Here is a 19,623-nt window from a genome sequence, read left to right as displayed (position 1 = left end):
CTGAACTCCGGAGAGCTTTTATTCATTACAGAATTCTCACATATTACAATAATATTTTCCGTGACTCCGCTACAAAATGGTTGAAATGGCTCTGAGCACTATGAGACTTAATATCTGAGGTCATCAGTCCCCTACAACTTAGAACCACTTAAACCTAACTAACCTAAGGACATCACATACATCCATGCCCGAGGCAGGAGTCGAACCTGCGACCGTAGTGGTCGCGCAGTTCCAGACTGAAGCGCCTAGAACCGCTCGGCCACATCGGCCGGCGACTCCGCTACACTTCTTGTCTAGCCAGCTGTAGAATTAGGTGAGTCAGTACTATAGCCCTACCTGTTGCTGCATAACTTAAGTTTGTTGGCACTTTTAGAGCGTTCCGCCTTTTCCCCTACCCTCTTCCCCAGTGGATAAATGTCTGTGGATCTCCATACTCTAATCTTGCCATGTTAAGTAAATCAATAAATAAACAAAGCAAGAAAACAATGCAGAATAGTAGTAGAGACATCAGATGCATAATAAGCAGAGACGTGACTGAGAAGAACTGCCCACCTGTCCAGGGTTGAGGTTGATGCGCAAGTGGTAGGCGCCCGCCTCCCGCTCCAACAGCTGCTCGTACGTCAGGTTAAAGGTCACCTTTGTTTGGGCCTCCACATTCACAGACACTTGCACCACGTTAGAGTCTCGTGCACTGCAATGGTAAGGAATTTTCAGATCATCCTTCAGAAAAGTTTATTTGCGAATGTCGACTAAATTACGCAACGTTCTGCGTGCACTATTCCAAAGTTACTTGTTAGGTATTTTTAATTCTGTATTGCTTTTTTTACATGTTCCATGGATAACAATGGCGACATAATATCTTTGTCAAAAATCTTGGTCAAAGATATTTGATGGTGTAATAGGGAACTTTGTCAAATGTCGTCCGATATTTGATCAAATCTAGGGTCTCGCTGTAGATTTCACCAAAGAAGTCGCTTGTCTTCTGCTCACTGAAATGTGACGTGTTCTGCAGCGTTCTGTCGTGTGTAGTGTTTTTATAAACATTGCTGGTAAATACAGTTGGTGCGTACCGACAACTACTAAATTAATAGATATGTATAAAGCTGATAAGGCGCTTTACAACGTGGGGTGCCCTGAATACAAAAATAGATTAAGAAGATTGGAGACCTAACCTGACCTAACCTAACCTAACCTAACCTAACCCTCTCCTGTAGCAAGGAATGGGAGTGTTAGAGTGAGCCTCTCTTCTGCAGATAGAGCAGTTCTTAAGTGAGTATTGTGCTTTGTGATATGAGGAAACACTTCACTGAGCACATACTGAAATGTACGCTCATCCATTCGTAAGTAATTGATGCACTTCTTAACGTCCTCCACTATAAGCTCACATAACAAGTTATGTTGAATGCTTTTATCGTGTCGTCGTAAAACCCGCGGCTTCACCCAGGTACGTTTCCTTTCTTTCCCCCGCATCTCCTCCACATGTGCACACAATTGTGGTACAAGCAACTGATGCAGTTAATAACAAGTTATTGGAGTCAGCCATCTTGATCTTTGACGAAAAATTTGATGGCAGTGTAATACTCCTTTTTAGAGCCACGTGAAAGATCTTTGCCAAATATATTTGACGAATATTTGATCACATCTTTGATCAAATCTTTAACAAAGAAATTTGATAGTGTAATAGCGGCCATATCTATATGCATATTATTGGCACTCTCTCGTTTTATTCGTATCGACAAAACACTGGGAAGAACGATGTTTTTATCTTGCACACCAGTGTCAATAGATTACATTGCTTCTTTTGTTGTTTTATAAGTTTGTATATTTTATTTTGTTTTAACATAAATGACCACTTGCCTTATGCTAGATAATGTTTGACATCTTTTGTGCTCGTACGCGGGCTACATACTGTGCAAATTTCATACAGCTCTTGTGAAGCGTTTGCCATCCACTGATGATGACGTAAGCCATAGTCAGAGTGGGAATTGCTCACTATTTAGCCCGTGACTCCGTAGCCATAGTTAGTGTACGATCATGGAATCACGGAACAATTGAGGGCCGCAAGCACCGGCCACAGGGGTAAACGACATAGCCCTTCTCTATTTTCTAACGCCATATACTGTATGTAATTTTCACTACACATTTTTTGTATCTTAGCTTAAAGCCACATGTAATAATACTGTTTGTAAACTGTGCTATTCCTACCCTTGCAGGGCAAAAAATTCTGAAGATGGCATTTACACATGCCGAAATCGGTTAATAAACGAATAGTATTGGGATCTTGACTGTTCATTCTAACTTCAATACGACACAGTTCACACACTCGTCACGGCCATCCACGCGTCACAGATACGCGCTTGACACTTCGTAACAGATCGGAAGTAAGTAATGGCAAACTATCTCGACCAGAACATTGCCATGAAAGGCGGTGCAATCCCGCATCTGCTGCTTCAAGTTCATTTCTTGAGTGTGGGAATTTTGACTTTGAGTATTAAATTTGTGAAAAGGTATAATCGAGTTATAAAAACGGGTCTTGATGAAATGAACACTTATTACTCGACGTATTCCAGCACGAATCGGTGTGAAGCTGCACCAATAGTTGATTAGCATTTCATAACCGCTCAGGATGTCTGAAAGATCATCATACGAGTGTTTAGTGAAAGATGAAGCATAAAGAAAAGAAATTTAAGAAAGGAGACGGACAAATTTCTTGTATGCCATCTCAGCTGGCTGCCTTTAATGCCGCTGCTTGGAGAGTAGCGCTTTAGTATGGTTTTAAATAGTCTCGTAAAACTTTGAATTTGCGTTCTGGAAAAGGTTTGAGAAGCCGAATTTCTTTAAAAACATTTGTTACTTATAAGTCTGCTCTACAGTCAAGCAAATAATGACAATAATCGGTGACAAGTTCAGTGTACGTTTCGCTTGTTTTCTTTGCAGTAACAGTCCAACTACCGCTGCTGTTGCGTCATATAGTTTCGACGATATTCTGTCAACCACTATCCTTACTGTATGGGACTAGCTCTTTAGGTCTGAATGTATATTGGTAGTACACATAGCTCCTAGTATTGGTGTTTGTCCAGTTTCACCATTTAACAACGAATTGTTTCAGCTTATAGACTATGTACAGTTTAGATCAGGTGACTGTGTAGTAACTGAATAGAAATAAAGAACCGCTGCAACTAGTCTGTTTCAAAATAACTGTTTATCACCACAGCTTACGAGCATTTTCAGGCCCATCGTCACAGTAGTCAAACGTAAATTACATTTTTTGTTTTTTTGTTTTTTGTTTTGTTTCATGCTGGGAACTGGCTACGTGACAGGAAGATAGGAAGCAGATTAGTGTGTCACCATGAATAAGAATGATGTGAGGAAAAACGAATTCGGTTATTTACGAGAGCAGTATGAGTGGTACTGTATTTAGTGTCCATACGGAAGCCTCCATTTAAATTCCCTATTGTCACTATAAATACTGGGTGCCACGAAAAGTCCGCCAAGATTCGTATTAACAGCGTTTTAGATCAATATGTTTGCCCACACATCAATAATACTATGTACATAAAAACCAGAGACCTGTTTCTGAGAGAGATGTTACTTTTTATTGTGAAGGTCTTTGTAATATACGTGAGTTGTACAACTTATTTGTGGTGACCAATACGAAGTCAACAGGCAGTTAAAATGAAAAGTGTCAGATGAATACTAATAACAATGTTGACCATCCTACAGTAAATAATGGAATTCATTTCTGAGCACAACTTGACGTATAATTACCATTCGTGACGAAACCTTTAAGTGTTTCCTATCTTATTATCACAGAGGCATACCACCGCGCTATGAAATTAAAGATGTAACGCGTATGCTGCATGCCCCATCTGATGAGCCTGAGAAGGCTCAAAAACTGGTTTATGGGAATAAAATAAACATTTAAAAAGTGACTAGACACGGTGTTCTGTGTTTAAATTCAACAAGAGACTGTATTACAGGCTGACAACTGCTGGTCTTAGGCGCCACGTGGACCAGAGACTTACCTGACGGCCACGTGTGCTGCTCCGCGACCCTGCGCCACCGCCTCATGGTACTCTCTGCGAGCCTCCTCTTTGCCCTTCACGTACGCGTGGTAGGCTTTGCCGTCCATCTCACTGCAACAACACTGGCGTCACAAACTATTAATGCCATGCAATTTATTGCAAGTTCTAAAGATTATAGACGATCATAATCCTAGTTGGATCGGTAATGTACACTACTGGCCATTAAAATTGATACACCACGAAGATGACGTGCTACAGACACGAAATTTAATCGACAGGAAGAAGATGCTGTGATATGCAAATGATTAGCTTTTCAGAGCATTCACACCTACAACATGCTGACATGAGGAAAGTTTCCAACTGATTTCTCATACACAAACAGCAGTTAAACGGCGTTGCGTAGTGAAACGTTGCTATGATGCCTCGTGCAACGAGGAGAAATATGTACCATCACGTTTCCGACTTTGATAAAGGTCGGATTGTAGCCTACGCGAATGCGGCTTATCGTATCGCAACATTGCTGCTCGTATTGGTCGAGATCCAATGACTGTTAACAGAATATGGAATCGGTGGATTCGGGAGGGTAATACGGAACGCCGTGCTGCATCCCAACGGCCTAGTATCACTAGCAGTCGAAATGACAGGCATCTTATCCGCATAGCTGTAAAGGATCGTGCAGCCACGTCTCGATCCCTGAGTCAACAGATGGGGACGTTTGTAAGAAAACAACCATCTGCACGAACAGTTCGATGACGTTTGCAGCAGCATGGACTACCAGCTCGGAGACCATGGCGGGGCGGTTACCCTTGACGCTGCATCACAGACAAGAGCGCCTGCGATGGTGTGCTCAACGACGAACCTGGGTGCACGAATGGCAAAACGTTATTTTTTCGGATGACTCCAGGTTCTCTTTACAGCATCATGATGGTCGCATCCGTGATTGGCGACATCGCGGTGAACGCCCATTGGAAACGCATATTCGTCATCGCCATACTGGTGTATCACCCGGCGTGATGGAACTGGGTGCCATTGGTTACACGTCTCGGTCACCTCTTGTTCGCATTGACGGCACTTTGAACAGTGGACGTTACATTTCAGATGTGTTACGATCCGTGGCTCTACCCTGCATTCGATCCCTGCGAAACCCTACATTTCAGCAGGATAATGCTCAACCGCATATTGCAGGTCCTGTACGGGCCTTTCTGGATACAGAAAATGTTCGACTGCTGCCCTGGCCAGCACATTCTCCTGATCTCTCACCAACTGAAAACGTCTGCTCAATGGTGGCCGAGCAACTGGCTCGTCACAATACGCCAGTCACTACTCTTGATGAACTGTGTTATCGTGTTGAAGCAGCATGGGCAGCTGTACCTGCACACGCCATCCAAGCTGTGTTTGACTCAATGCCTATACGTATCAAGGCCGTTATTGCGATCAGAGGTGGTTGTTCTGGGTACTGATTTCTCAGGATCTATGCACCCAAATTGCGTGAAAATCTAATCACATGTCAGTTCTAGTATAATGTATTTGTCCAATGTTTTATCATCTGGATTTCTTCTTGGTGTAGGAATTTTAATGGCCTGTAGTGCAGTTAAATGCTCCCATCCGCATTGCAGACTACGTTCCATCGCTACACGTCTGCACGGATAAGAAAAATACAATCCGCATCTGCGTGTTTCTTGTCCTCATCCACAAGCCTGTTATTACAAGTTTTGTGAAGCCTTCTAGTCTGATCGGTAGGTTGGAGCTCTGGCAATATGCTAATGCCTGGTCTGAAGTTTCGTCGGCTGAAGTCGGACTTCGTAATTTGAATTCCATAAAGAACGTAGCGGCCGAAAAAAACCGGTTCAAATGGCTCTGAGCACTATGGGACTCATCATCTAGGTCATCAGTCCCCTAGAACTTAGAACTACTTAAACCTAACTAACCTAAGGACATCACACAACTCTCAGTCATCACGAGGCAGAGAAAATCCCTGACCCCTCCGGGAATCGAACCCGGGAACGTAGCGGCCGATCGTGACTAGATTTCAATACAACATGGTCTCTCATGTTCTTCATACGTTCCTTAAGTTACAGTTTTCCATCGTAACTATCTCAACAGATATTGTGAAGTTTTCTGTACAATATTTCCATCAACATTGGCAAGTCAAATGAATTCCTGTTACCAGGTATCGCAACATAATATTAAATGGGTCAAATGGCTCTGAGCACTATGGGACTTAACAGCTATGGTCATCAGCCCCCTAGAACTTACAACTACTTAAACCTAACTAACCTAAGGACACCACACAACACCCAGTCATCACGAGGCAGAGAAAATCCCTGACCCCGCCGGGAATCGAACCCGGGAACCCGGGCGTGGGAAGCGAGAACGCTACCGCACGACCACGAGATGCGGGCGAAAGAAACTAAAATTGAAATTTAGTGAAACTGTACAGTACATCTCTACGTCAGTGAGACGTTTGTTATTTTCCAAACAATAGAGGAATAGAATTCTATCTAAGAGAAAAATTAATAACATGACTGATGCTATGTCGAAAGTTACATTGTACACAAATAGGGATCACACCAATAAGCAAAAATTCCACTGTGTGGCACATATGCACAGAGGTACGACGTATTCCTGTCCACATGCACCTGTGATGTATTACAATGTTAAATAAAACTGAAAGCTTGAGATGCGTGTTTAAAAATGACCCAGGTGTTGAAATTGGCTATTCACATAGATAATAAAAAGAATACAGCTTACTTGGATCACGTTTTTATTATTAAAATTAGAACAGCCTTAATATCGTTTTGTGGCAGCTGTTGATAGTTACATAAGTGTTCACTGTTAATTTAAACAAAACAGGATAGAATTAGGATGTAAGTGTAGCTGTGTAGAAAATCAGGAAATCATCACGTCGCCATCTTTAGCCTTTCTAAATGTCAACAAAGCAGCTGCCACATCCTCGCACTGCTCATTCAGACCAATTAGCTACAATCCGTTGCTGTCGGTATTAATAATGACTTTAGCGATAAAAATACACGGGATTCGTAATATTAGCTAGTCTGTAACTTTAAACCACAAAGTAATTTATTTTGCAGACATCTACTGGTGGACCCAAGGATGTCTGCAGTGCTTCAGGGTTGTATCTGCAAAAAATGAATATTACTGTAAATATCTGCTGATATACGACATACGTATCTGCGGATTTCCACAGACGTACAGACCTCTGTCAATCGACACTTTACGTATATTGTGGTAACCGTGTGTTGTTCCATGGGGGAACACTTTCCCTTGTTAAAATACACTCAAAATGAAACTTTTCCCGTGTAGAAAATGTGCTAGGTCGACTGTTATGCTGTGGTCCAACGCTATACTGTGGTTCGAGAGATAAATTCCACGATTTTGGCCTGTCTAGGACGTTGTTGTTGAAGTGGGCAGGGTGGTGGTGGTGCATTTGTGAATACAATTCGCTGTACAGTCAGCATCTGAGAAGAATATGCACGGCAGGAATGCGGCAGCTAGACGGGTGTGCCTTGTGACTCACTTTATAGCAGAAAAGTATGCACTGTTCTAAAAACCGACCGATGTGGTACAGTGGTCAGCACACTGGACTCGCATTCGGGAGGGCGACGGTTCAAACCAGCGTCCGCCACCTTGATTTAGGTTTTCCTTGATTTCTCTAGATCGCTTCAGACAACTACCGGAATGGTTCCTTTGAAGGAGCACGGCCGATTTCTTCCCCAATCCTTCTCTAATCTATGCATGTGCTCTGTCTCTAATGACCTCGTTGTCGACGGGACGTTAAACCCTAATCTCCTCCTTCTTCTCCTCTTCCATTGTTTGATCTAAATAAATTTTCAAGAACACAATTGCGTCAAAATTGCAATTGCAAATGGACGAGATTCGAGTGCTGTAAGTATTATAAATCGCCTCTTATTGTCAGCGTACAGAAGCTTTCACAACAATATTTGTCACACTGTTCATTTCTGTGTCCATTGTATATGCAGCTGATGTTTAACCTCTGTGCATACAACTCTGAAAGTATTTTTTCGTCATGATACGCGTTTTGCTTTACGCATATAAAATTTCGCCGACTCTAGGGCTTTCTCGCTACTTTCTTGTTTACAATACGAATGTCACGTGTGTATGTGCATTTCACTAGAATTTTCCATTTTCATACTAGTGTTAGAATACAGAAGTAAATGGGAATGTCAGTTTATAAACGGTGAACAAAGAAAAATAACAGAACAACGTTAACACTGGGGTCTACTTATAAGGCAATATTTTCATGATGCTAGTATTGCAGCCTCTTGCAGAAGTGAGTGAGGAGAGGAACTGTTTACCACTGCCGGACTAGAAACGGGAAAACCGACTGGTTAAAACAGATACCGATAAATTAGTTCTGAATAACTGGTATTTTTTGGTATTTGTTTAGTCTCTTTTATGACAAAAATGGTTCAAATGGGTCTGAGCACTATGGGACTTAACTTCTGAGGTCATCAGTCCCCTAGAACTTAGAACTACTTAAACCTAACCAACCTAAGGACATCACACACATCCATGCCCGAGGCAGGATTCGAACCTGCGACCGTAGCGGTCGTGCGGTTCCAGACCGTAGCGCCTAGAACCGCTCGGCCACCTCGGCTGGCTCTTTTATAACAGACGTAATTTAACAACCGTTGATTCATAATATACTATAAAAGAAGAAAGTAGATGATCTGCTGCCTGTGTCAGCGTAATATGCCTTTATTTGCACGTAGTGCTTGAAAACAGACAAATTAATACAAAAAATAGAGTTCTTCAACCTCAATTTTCACCCTTTAGCACTGACTATCCGTAATGCTCAGATAGTGGTATGATCCCCCGTTACAACATGATTTTTGAGCAGAGTTTCGAAACATTAACTTCAATACGAAAATATTCGTGATTTTCTTTCTAGCATTCAAACTTTCATCACTTTCCGAGAACAGCAGCGACTGGTAGACCGACTAAGCTTTCTTTTATTTGCCTATTTAATTTAATATTTTGATTCTATGTATCTTGAAACTGAGAAAGCCAAAATTTTTCAGCCTTTGTTCAGGGTCTACCTGTACTATAGAAAACAATACGAATAAAGAACCGAAAAGAAGTAATCGTCCGTTCTTCTCGTTACACGCAGCATATAGCAAAAACGACGGGGACGATCCAAGGCGGTGAAGCGAGCGGCGTCGGCAACTTGTGCTGCTTCAGTGGACTCACATGACGAAGCCAGAGATGAAGGCCTTGTCTGGCAGAACGGCGTCAAAGGTTATCTCTTGCGCGCGCCGCGCTGGGTTGGCCACTCTGGTGGTCATCAGCGTCTTGGCGTACCGGTTGCGAACCTCGGCGAAGACGCGTACGCTGTACACATCGGGTCGACGAAACCCCTGGAAATTAAAGACGAAAATAACGATTAACTTCTACAATCTGGGGCGTCGTACGTTACTAGGGGTAGTCAAAAGGCTCTATTATCACACTGAAAGAGCAAATTTCCATAACTGATTTGTTTGCAGGTACAAGTCTACAGTTCAGGTACACACTGAAATCTCCACGCCACCATATTTTAGCACGCCGCAGATAAACCAAAACATAATAGCGCTGTCCGTTGTTAATGTGAAGTATCTGCATCCGAACAACGCTGCAATAGTCAGTGCTGCTTTGGTAAAGCTATACGTCAGCAATGTATAGTTATAAGGGATGTTGATCAGGTGGCGCAGGGGCCTCCAGTGCGGCCATACATATGACGACAACGGAGTGGTAAACCGTCTCTCTGTGACGACCAAGTAGTCACTGCAGAAGTGGAGATACTGGTTCTGGAAGCCCAGCGTATCACAATCAAGGCGATAGCGGGAAACGTGAAAATCAGTGAGGTGTCAGATTTCAACTTCTCGCATGGAATTTTGAACAGGACTTCGCCACCTGCCGAGTTCCGCGAATGTTGAAGGCTACTCAAAAGGCCAGCGAAACGAAGAGAGGAGTGGACATGCAGCTCTGTTAGACCTATCCAGATAACTGTTTTAGCAGCCTCACCGCAATGCTCGAGTGCTGCTTGTTCACTAGGTCCACCTAGTGACGAGGCGAAAGTAATAGTGGTTTTTTTTGTCTCTTTTCTGGGGGGGGGGGGGGGGCTAGGGGGTGATTGCCGCGAAGTGCTTTCAAGGGGTAAATCCTCGCAGATGCGTACTACCGTAATTTCCTGAAGAGGTTACCGGGGACTGTCCAAACACCGCAGGTAAATCAGATGAAAAAAAGGAAGGAAATGTGGGAGATAAGTATCGAAACTTCGTAAAAAAAACTCATACGAGTATAGAAGTAAGAAACAGAAAAGTTTCTTCCTCCCACCCTTCCCCGTCCTTATGGAAGATCCGACCCTCTTTTGCTCCCACCACAAGTAAATTCCTTCGGTTTTTTGTTTTTTAAATTATGCGCAAAATGGTTCATTTTTAGAAGGTAACTGTAATTACAGTTAATACTTGCCGATAAATTCTATACAAAAAGGCTTCGTGCACATTTTAAGCTATACAAATAGTTAGAATAGTTAGAGATGAGTGTGATTAGTTATGTAAATGAAAACAGTAATAAATTATATGCAAAAATTTCGTATATTTTCAACTTGATGAAATTTATTGTGTTTGTTTAGTCCGGGGATGTTGATAAAATATCGAGATATCGTTACTCTATATTTTTCCAAAAAATATCGACCTATAGTAACGGCAGTTTTTCCCATATATGGATATATCGACGTCAAAATGGCCATACATAGTGGCGATATTGCTTTTATGTAATATATTTTTTTCGTAATTTTCGATAAATATTTGAAGTTGTTCTTTTGAAATTGTAGCAGAACATAATTTTATTTTCATTGTGTGGTGGAGTCATACTACTTTTTGAGCTTTCATCACCTCCCGTCTTTCTCTTTGACTATTAGTGTAGATGGCACAAATAAGATTTTGACAGTTCAACTGCTACGTCGCTGGCGTTTGAAGAAACGAAAAAAGAAGGAAGTCGACATGAGGTGTTCCAGACAAACCCAGTATGAGACGAAACCGAACGACAGACACATCGGACACCTTTTATTATGACACTTACCTGCACTTACCATGGTTACCAAAGTAATTAACGCCAGGTGAACGTGCATCGTTTTCATTTCATTTCTTGCTTTGAGGTGCGATAAGCAGGCTGCTAGCTTGTTGATGTACAGAATATCTAATAATAAATCAAAACTTAAATATACAGCTCTAGAACTGGCTGTATATTTACAATGTACAAGCTACTTTTTTTCCCGGTACGTCGATATTTTTTCCGTCAATATATCATAACGTTAGGTCTTTAGATATTTCGGGGGCCATTTCGATATCGTTTAAAATATCGATGTATCGGATTCCCTATATTTTTAAAAATATCAACAGTCCTAGCTCAGTATTTCTGACATCGGGGTTAGTTCCCCAACGATGATAACGGCAAGTTCCCATTCACTCACCGATCCCCTACCACAGTCGTTGCCGTTTTCCGCTATACGTTTCCAGTATAATACAGTTTGCATCGTGTACTTACATAAGCCATGCGAAACAGTTCCGCTATTGTTTCTTCTTACTATCTTTTCTGTGGACTCAGAGAAGACTAACACTGGAGTCTATTACCTGTTTCATTTGCGCTAAATCTGTTCCAGAAAGAGAGCTGTTGAAAGTGAAGAAGAGGTGGAAACTTTGACACGTCTCGGCAAGGAACGGAAGGATGAGGCTCATAGTCTTCTACAAAACGTTGAAATGATTGAAGTGAATGAAGATATGTCAACGTGAAAGTATTAAGCAACGTAATACAAAGAAACTAATTAACCGGAAAGCTGCACAAGTTAGCTACGGAAGTTTAAGGTCGTCTTCCTCTTATCCATTCAATTTCAAAGAAGACTGTTTCATACGTGCTAAAAAAGTGTCTTAGATCTTGAAGGACAAAAGCTCTCCAAAAACTATTATATGAAGAACTTGAAGAGTGTTGGTGGTGTTCCATATGACAGAGGTATCACCTACAGTGTGTTGAATAGTTGAATTTGTGGTATACCAAAAGCCCGTCACATGTGTTAAGCAAAGGAACAGTACTGAAATGTACATTCTGTCTCCAGTTATCAACATTTTGAGTGTGAAGTGGGAAGACAGAAATTTATGAAAAAATTCGCAGAACATTTAACTTACGGCTGCAACAACACTCTCGTTTTGTACATGAAACAGTTGTATTCAGTAACATCTGGGTTAGTTGCTTCTGAGGACGTAAAACGCCACGAAGTTGTGTGAGTTGGTGAACAAGTTCTTCAAACAATAGGAACTTTGTCTACAAAATTTGAACCTCTGACACATAAGTGGTCCAGGGTAGGACAGACTTGACAGAGAATATTGCAAACGATTCATTCACCTGATGAGTTAAAAGACTGGTTAACGTACGAATTGCCTAGCATACCTATGTCTGTTTGACAGCAGTGGAAGCATGAGAAAAACAAAACAAGTCTTCATTATACGGTCTTTTCAGTTAAGTACCTAAAAGGAATATTGACAATAACGAAGCGAAGTTCTTTGTTACAGATGGAGGGTTTGGAGACATTTACGAAATCTCACTATCCCATATTCACTGACATTATAAACAAAATGTTGTGTTTGTATTTAACAGGTATACAGAAAGTTTTCTAAATACAAAACCATTTTTTGTCGTAATAGACGTGTTCTAAAAATGAACCAACTTTTGTAAAAATTGAAAAGGTACAAAATTTGAATTAAGGCTTGACGGAGGGGAATGCTCACCTGCTAGGGGAGGGAGCTTCTCTGTTTCTTACTACTACAAACTGTATGTTTCCCAAAGTTTGAAAACCTTATAAATCGTTTCCACCAATTTTTCCAACGAAGCAGCTCATTCTCCACAAGACACGATCACACATGATGATTCTTTCAGTAATCAAAATGTGGTCATCCTGACATCGTATCCAGCTAGATCTCCCTCTCTCCTTATACGAAGAAACCATTGATTGACACGCCGGACAGTGTGGCCGAGCGGTTCTAGGGGCTACAGTCCGGAACTGCGCGTCCGCTACGGTCGCAGGTTCGAATCCTGCCTCGGGCATGGATGTGTGTGATGTCCTTAGGCTAGTTAGGTTTAAGTAGTTCTAAGTTCTAGGGGACTGATGACCTCAGAAGTTAAGTCCCATAGTGCTCAGAGCCATTTGAACCATTGCGTGTCAAGCATTTCCAGAATGACGACGACGTAGACTTCGTGGTGGAGCGCTTCCTAAACTGTCGGAATGCTGATCCCTACAACCAAGGTCTCCGCCATGTCAGTCATCGTTTGGGAAAATTGCTTCACTGCAGGATGAATATGTCATCATCTTTCATGGTCACAGCTCGATTTTTTCAGAGTTATTATAGCTTAATGGCTACGCTTAGTATAAGCAGTAATACTCCTCACAAAGAGGAGAGAGAAATATGTTACATGGATATAGCCCCAGAAACGCTTTGGGTCTATTTTAGAACTAGGTTCCTAAACATTTTGTAGTATATTAATATTTAGAAACACATTGGAATAGAATCTACTAGAATGCCACATGAAACTCTTTCTGCCTTGAAATATTCAAGATGTCGTCTTTGTTACGTCTGGTTGACTGTTTGTTAAATCCTAGATATTTCCACCAACGCTGAAAACAGGATGCTTTCTTACAGATACTTCACCTGTTTTCCTAGAAGATGCGCTTTTATCACTGCAGCGAAACATTTAATTAATGCACCAGGAAGCTCATCCTCATTTCACCATTAATATGTATCGGTTTCTAAGTAACACACACAGTGACAGATGTATTGGAAGGAGCAGACCAATTCTCTGGCCTCTTCTCTGCAGGTAAATCCACTAGACTTTCAAGCACCTGAACGCTCTTGTACATCAAAGTCCGGTACAAGATTCAAAGAGTCTTTGTGCGCTAATGAAAGACTGTGAAATCATGGGCATTGCATTAGCGCATTCGGGATGCAGTATGACGGTAGACTGTTGCGTGGGTTAATAGCCACAACAGACATCAAGCAACCTTTATACTTCACGTGTTTTGATATCAGTAGAAATGCAAAGTGGATCAATGTGAACTGTCTACCATTCTCTAGATCCAACTAGTAGCACCACTTCTCATACATGCTATGTTTATTTGTCAATGAATCCTCTCCCACTTGGCGCCTGTTTTCATCTTCATTGTTGTTTCACCTCTCTTTCACCTCTCTTCAAGGCCGTGGTGGGCTATCAGCAGTTAACATTCAGTGGAAAAACTTTCAGTTCCATACGTTTATTGAATTTGATTCAAGTGTGAGATACTTACACGTGTTTTTATATTGAAGTAATTATTTTCTTTGATGCTATCTAAAAAAATATTGCTGCTGACTTCCCTGCTCGTTTTGAAACAGAAGAGAAAGGAGGAAATTGTTAGAAAAGGAGCACTGTCCATAAATTGGTTTTGGAAGGACCTACAATGGCAAAGAACGGGGCTAGGAGAGGGTAGGTTAGAGGTTTTGTAAGGTCCTAGGATGTGGGTGTAAATAAAGGTTTGAGGGGGGGGGGGGTTGTGATGTGAAGGTTCGATGGAGACAAGGCGATGTAATGTATAAGGAGAAAAGTAATGGGGAAATTTGGAGGGGAAGGAAAGTTGGGAGGTTTGGGGGAAGACCTGATGTGCAATCGGATGGAACCAAAGAGTTGTTGCTGGATTGTAACTCGTCTGGACAGCTTTGTAGCATTGCTTCAGCACCACTCCCATCAAGATTAATAAATGAAAATAAAAACTAAAATGTCCAGTCAAATGTTTTGTGATATGACTTATCTAAAAGGAAGAAAAAAGTTAGGTTTGGGAAGCATATGAAGTACTGCAGAGTGACACGTACAGCAGATGAGACTGTCATTTGTCAATGGCACAAGAAGTCCAATGAGTTAAATTCAACCAGACAGATATTCTGTGCTACCCTTTAAAATTCCAAGATTCTAAGCTGAACACTGAGCTTTAAATTGTCAATCAGCATACTATTTTCTGTAAGTAATTTCGACATCATTTAATGGCGTGTTAAATATTGCTCTAATCTACATTTTGCTTACTTGTAGGCAAATTGTTTCAAAAAATATTTCACTGTTTTTTTATGCTTTTTTTATACGTCGGTTACTATTACTATAAGAATATGGATCATGAAAAAGACAGAAGATTCAATTTATGTTGTGATTTGATTTTTTTGACACTTCATTTACAAAGGCAGCAGCACTGTGGCTCAAATATTTCAGTTTTCTCTCAAATAAATAAATAAGTTTTTCTTAACTACCATGGTTAGTTTCAAGTAGTTAAATACTAATTTTACAAAACTTGGCCTCATGCTGGTCAATTTGAGAACACATCTTTCGTTTTCTCGTTGCTCATTTGAGTAGAAAAATTCTGACAATCTTCTCCCTCATTGGATTATTTAAGTTTTTCTTAATTACCCTAATTACTTTCAATCATTTAAATCTTTTTTTGCAGAACTTGACTTCACACTGGCGACTTCGATACCCCATTTGCCCATTTCACGCCCTTCGTTTGGCTATGAAAATTTGGACAAATATGAGTTGTGGAATTTCCAAGGAGAATTGACCACAAAGGTTGTGTATAACGGTATCATGAAAAAAACTCGGATGGTTGACAGCTATCGATGATATAAAACGTTATAGCAACTCTATCAATATTTTCTGCAATTTTTCAGCTAAATTAGAGCTGAAAGATCCGCCTTTGCCCTTAATCGTTCAGTATCAGGGCTCGTAATTTACAGTAGATATTTCGATAATAGCATTTTTGAGCTTTTAGAGAATTGGAAAGAAAGCCAGTGTGTACTCGCTATGTCAGCCAGTGGGCCTCATCCGAAATGTGGAGCATGCAGGGTGCAATAATCTGTATGTCGCAGCTCACATTGGCACCAACGACGTCCGAGTTACGGATTCTGAGGCCATCCTCATTTCATACAGGCTACTGTCGGAGGTAATGAAGGTTGCTGGTCTTGCAGGTGGGGTGCAAGCAGAGCTCACAATTTGCAGCATTGTTCCCTGAGCTGATTGGGTTCCTTTGGTTCGGAGGTGAGAGGAGGGTTGCAAACTCATGTTGGAGGCAGTCCCCCGTCTGCCAAACGACTAAAAAGTCAAAAACACCATACCCAAGAGGTGCCACATTTATCGATAGCGAGAGGAAATCTGGCGTTAAACAGTGAACTGAGTATGGTGGATCACCCCTGAGTTGGCTAACTAGACATAAAATTGATTTAATTACATCAAACCAACAAAAAATAAATGACTTCATATCGAATGAGAAGGCATATCACTGAAAAATTAATAACAAGGATCTACAATATCACAAAGAGCTTTATTAACTAATATCAAAGTCAAGAGAGAACAAACATATAAATAGAAACTTCAACTGTGTAACATTTCATTAACATGATCTCAGGTTGGTTGGCAATATACTTGGGGAGCCTAACTGGATTTACGTGTAGATGAGACTGGCTGTTGTGAGTGGAAGGATGTCAATATAGGCAAGCACACACTGCTGTATTGTTCCATTGATTGGTCTCTCATGTCAAGATACAATTAAGCATACAGTAGACACTGGGAATGACTATTGCAAGTACAATGCTGGTATGAAAAGAGATGGTCGTGAAAATGATTGAGAAGCTTCTGAATTTGCAGAAGCTACGCAACTTTACCGATATATCTGTCGAAAGACGAGATACTGTCATCTGCGTGCAGACGCTGCCAAAGCGTCGTACTGCGGCAGATGATCCTATGTTAACCGGTGATTGTCTCATGTCCACGAAAATATAAAGTTTCGTCCGGGTGTCGGGACGTGTTTACAACTATCTGCTCTCTCCATATAAACAAACATAAGAGCTCTAGCGACTGTACTCCATGACGGCCGAGAAGCAAGTCCCTGCCTCTCCGTTTTGCTCGAAACCTTCCGAAAAACAGCCGTTCCCCCCGATATCCTTCAATAAACCTGTCATGGTCCAGCAGTGGTTACTGTGCCTATCATGTTTTCTAGCAAGGAGACCTGATCTTTCTTAACCAACCATTCCAGTGCAGTACACATTCTGTTCTCTGAAAAAACAGCAGACAATGCCTGGAGGTCCTGCAACCAAACCCCCGGCGCATTTCACAAGATAAGGGAAGCTGCCTAATGACAACAAACTTCGTCTCGTCTTTAAAACCATTTAGTGGGCGCCGTTTTGGCGGGGCATGGTGGCATCTAAGAAACACGACATCAGGAGACATTCGTCGTTCCGATGTACGCTGTTCTTCTGATAAACGCATTAGGCAGGCACCAGCCTGACCCCGCTGCAGCAGGACCCGCACACGGGGTAAGGAAACCAGGCTCCCACAACATGTCTACTCACTAACAAAGTGGTTAGGCTGGCACCAGGATGCCCGGCGCCGCCAGTTTCTAAAGAAGTGTCATTTCGCATTCATCCACGGCGTTCCCACACTCTTTCTTGGATAACAGCGGAACAAGGCTAGCCGCCAGAATGGCGGCCCATAAACTACTGCACTGCCATGCCCACGGTCCGCTTCAGTGACTACAACGGAATCTTCGCAATCGCTTGCTGTTCTGGGCAAGTTCTGAAGCTGCCCCTACAGCAATGGCCACCTCCAGCGTCCAAAAATCTGTCTCTATAGCTGAGTTTAATTCTAGTACTTCTGCACATGTCGTGCGAGTACTATGATATCAATCAGTGGTTCACCCTAACCCTAATACTCCATCAGATTAATATGTTAGGGAAAATTTAGATACACCAAAGACGAATGAAATTGTATGATAATTACCGAAAAAAATGAAAGGAGAGTGCCTGACAGGTATTACCACGGCAGTGTCCTGACCGGAAGTCACCGCCATCTGTCATTACGCCCCACTCAGAGGAGATCATTTTTCGGCGTTTGTGGCTCACTTAGGGCACGGGATAGTGTGACTCAACACAAGGAAAATGTCTCAATTAAAACATCATAACTGCCACTAGTCGTGGTGAAGCAAGAAAGGGCAGAGATCATAGAGGCAAATATTGCCAACCTCACAGCTAATTTTGCTTTCATACTTCAAGTGACGCTCATTCATTAATAGGGATACCAACGTGCACCCACGCCCTCTCTTCCTGTTGCAAAAATGGCTCTGAGCACTATGGGACTTAACATATGAGGTCATCAGTCCCATAGAACTTATAACTACTTAAACCTAACTAACCTAAGGACATCACACACATCCATGCCCGAGGCAGGATTCGAACTTCCGACCGTAGTGGTCGCGCGGTTCCAAACTGAAGCGCATAGAACCACTCGGCCACAACGGCCGACCTGTTGCAAGAAAGTTGAGCACTGCTGGGGGTTGCCATTCTCAGTTCCATGGACCACATCGTCCAACAAACATCCAGACTTAATTCGCTAACAATGCATAGTTTAATAGTGCCAAGGCGCAAACACACACATTAACCAGAAGAAGGAAAGGGGAAATCCTTACAAAGGGTATCCCTCACCATGTGAAAAGTGACCACATACATTCAGTATCCCTAAGCAAAGACAAGAGACAGCCATAGTGACGTGACCTGATGTCTTTTCCCACTGATTGTTTTATGAAACATGAGTATTAAGAAAATTGCAGTTACCTTTCATTAATAGCTGGAGGTCACACTTGTGTAGCTGGATTTAAAAAACGTGAGTCACAATTTATATAGGAAAAATATGTTGTATTACAAGACTAACGATAAGTGGAAAACTGGTGAGGATAGGTACAAAAATAAATTATCCAGGGTACACAAAAGAAAAAAAGTGAAATGTGTTGTGTTACATGTAAACACAAAACTAGGGATGTTTATGGCAGGGATTGACCGACAGTGACCAGTTCTGGTTTAGTGGTTACTAAAGCAAAAATGAGACCTACTTAAATCTATAGCAAAGAAGCAAACAGACAATTACAGTGTGTAATGTTCATCAGTGAAACAGATGATGACAAGAAGCTGAGTGTCACTGAATATTTGTGCACACAACAACAATGAAATACATTTAAGTTGTGGATGGTAGCGCCATTGGGATCGAACTATCTCATGTAGGTGTGGACAGAATTGTTTTACACGAGACACTATATAACATGGGATGGCAGCACAGTAGTCTTGGTGAGATATGTGGGCGGTCTTACAGATAAGGCCCACGCGTGAGTCAGTGGGTTTGGGCGTTGATGGCCGTGATGCAAGACACTAGACACTAGATGCACGTCACACCCTGGTAATGCCGCTGGCCACTGTGGGGTGTGGGGGTCACACAGACCACGCCCACATGGGGACCAACTGCGCACATGACAGCCACCGTTTGTCGCAATGTGTTACACCTGCCATCTACTTCCTGTTGTCACCCCGATGGGCGGACCACGTGGCACATCTCGCAGAGCTGCGAAGTGCTGATCGCTAGAAGAGACTGCTGGTGGTCACGCGGATCAGCCCACATGTGGACCAACTGTCTGGCAGATTGTACGAGGGGCTCCAGGACATCCCACAGCCATTGGAGATGTCCCTCCTTGGGCGTTGTT

The 19,623-nt window shown here is 42.0% G+C and overlaps 1 protein-coding gene across 1 annotated transcript in view; it reads right to left on the bottom strand.

The window, feature by feature from the left end:
- Positions 1-19,623, bottom strand: part of LOC124564815 (inter-alpha-trypsin inhibitor heavy chain H4-like) — a 208,243-nt gene that overhangs the window by 152,286 nt on the left and 36,334 nt on the right. Inside the window, exons 2-4 of the mRNA XM_047131013.1 lie at positions 9,255-9,421; positions 4,026-4,136; positions 553-691 (exon numbers count right to left, since the gene is read on the bottom strand). Coding sequence (XP_046986969.1) covers positions 553-691; positions 4,026-4,136; positions 9,255-9,421 — 417 coding nt within the window. The remainder of the gene's footprint in view (positions 1-552; positions 692-4,025; positions 4,137-9,254; positions 9,422-19,623) is intronic.

The sequence above is a fragment of the Schistocerca americana genome, chromosome 1 (genome assembly GCF_021461395.2).
Source record: "Schistocerca americana isolate TAMUIC-IGC-003095 chromosome 1, iqSchAmer2.1, whole genome shotgun sequence".
Classification (NCBI taxonomy): Eukaryota; Metazoa; Arthropoda; class Insecta; order Orthoptera; family Acrididae; genus Schistocerca; species Schistocerca americana.
This window is presented reverse-complemented; position numbering and strand designations above follow the sequence as displayed.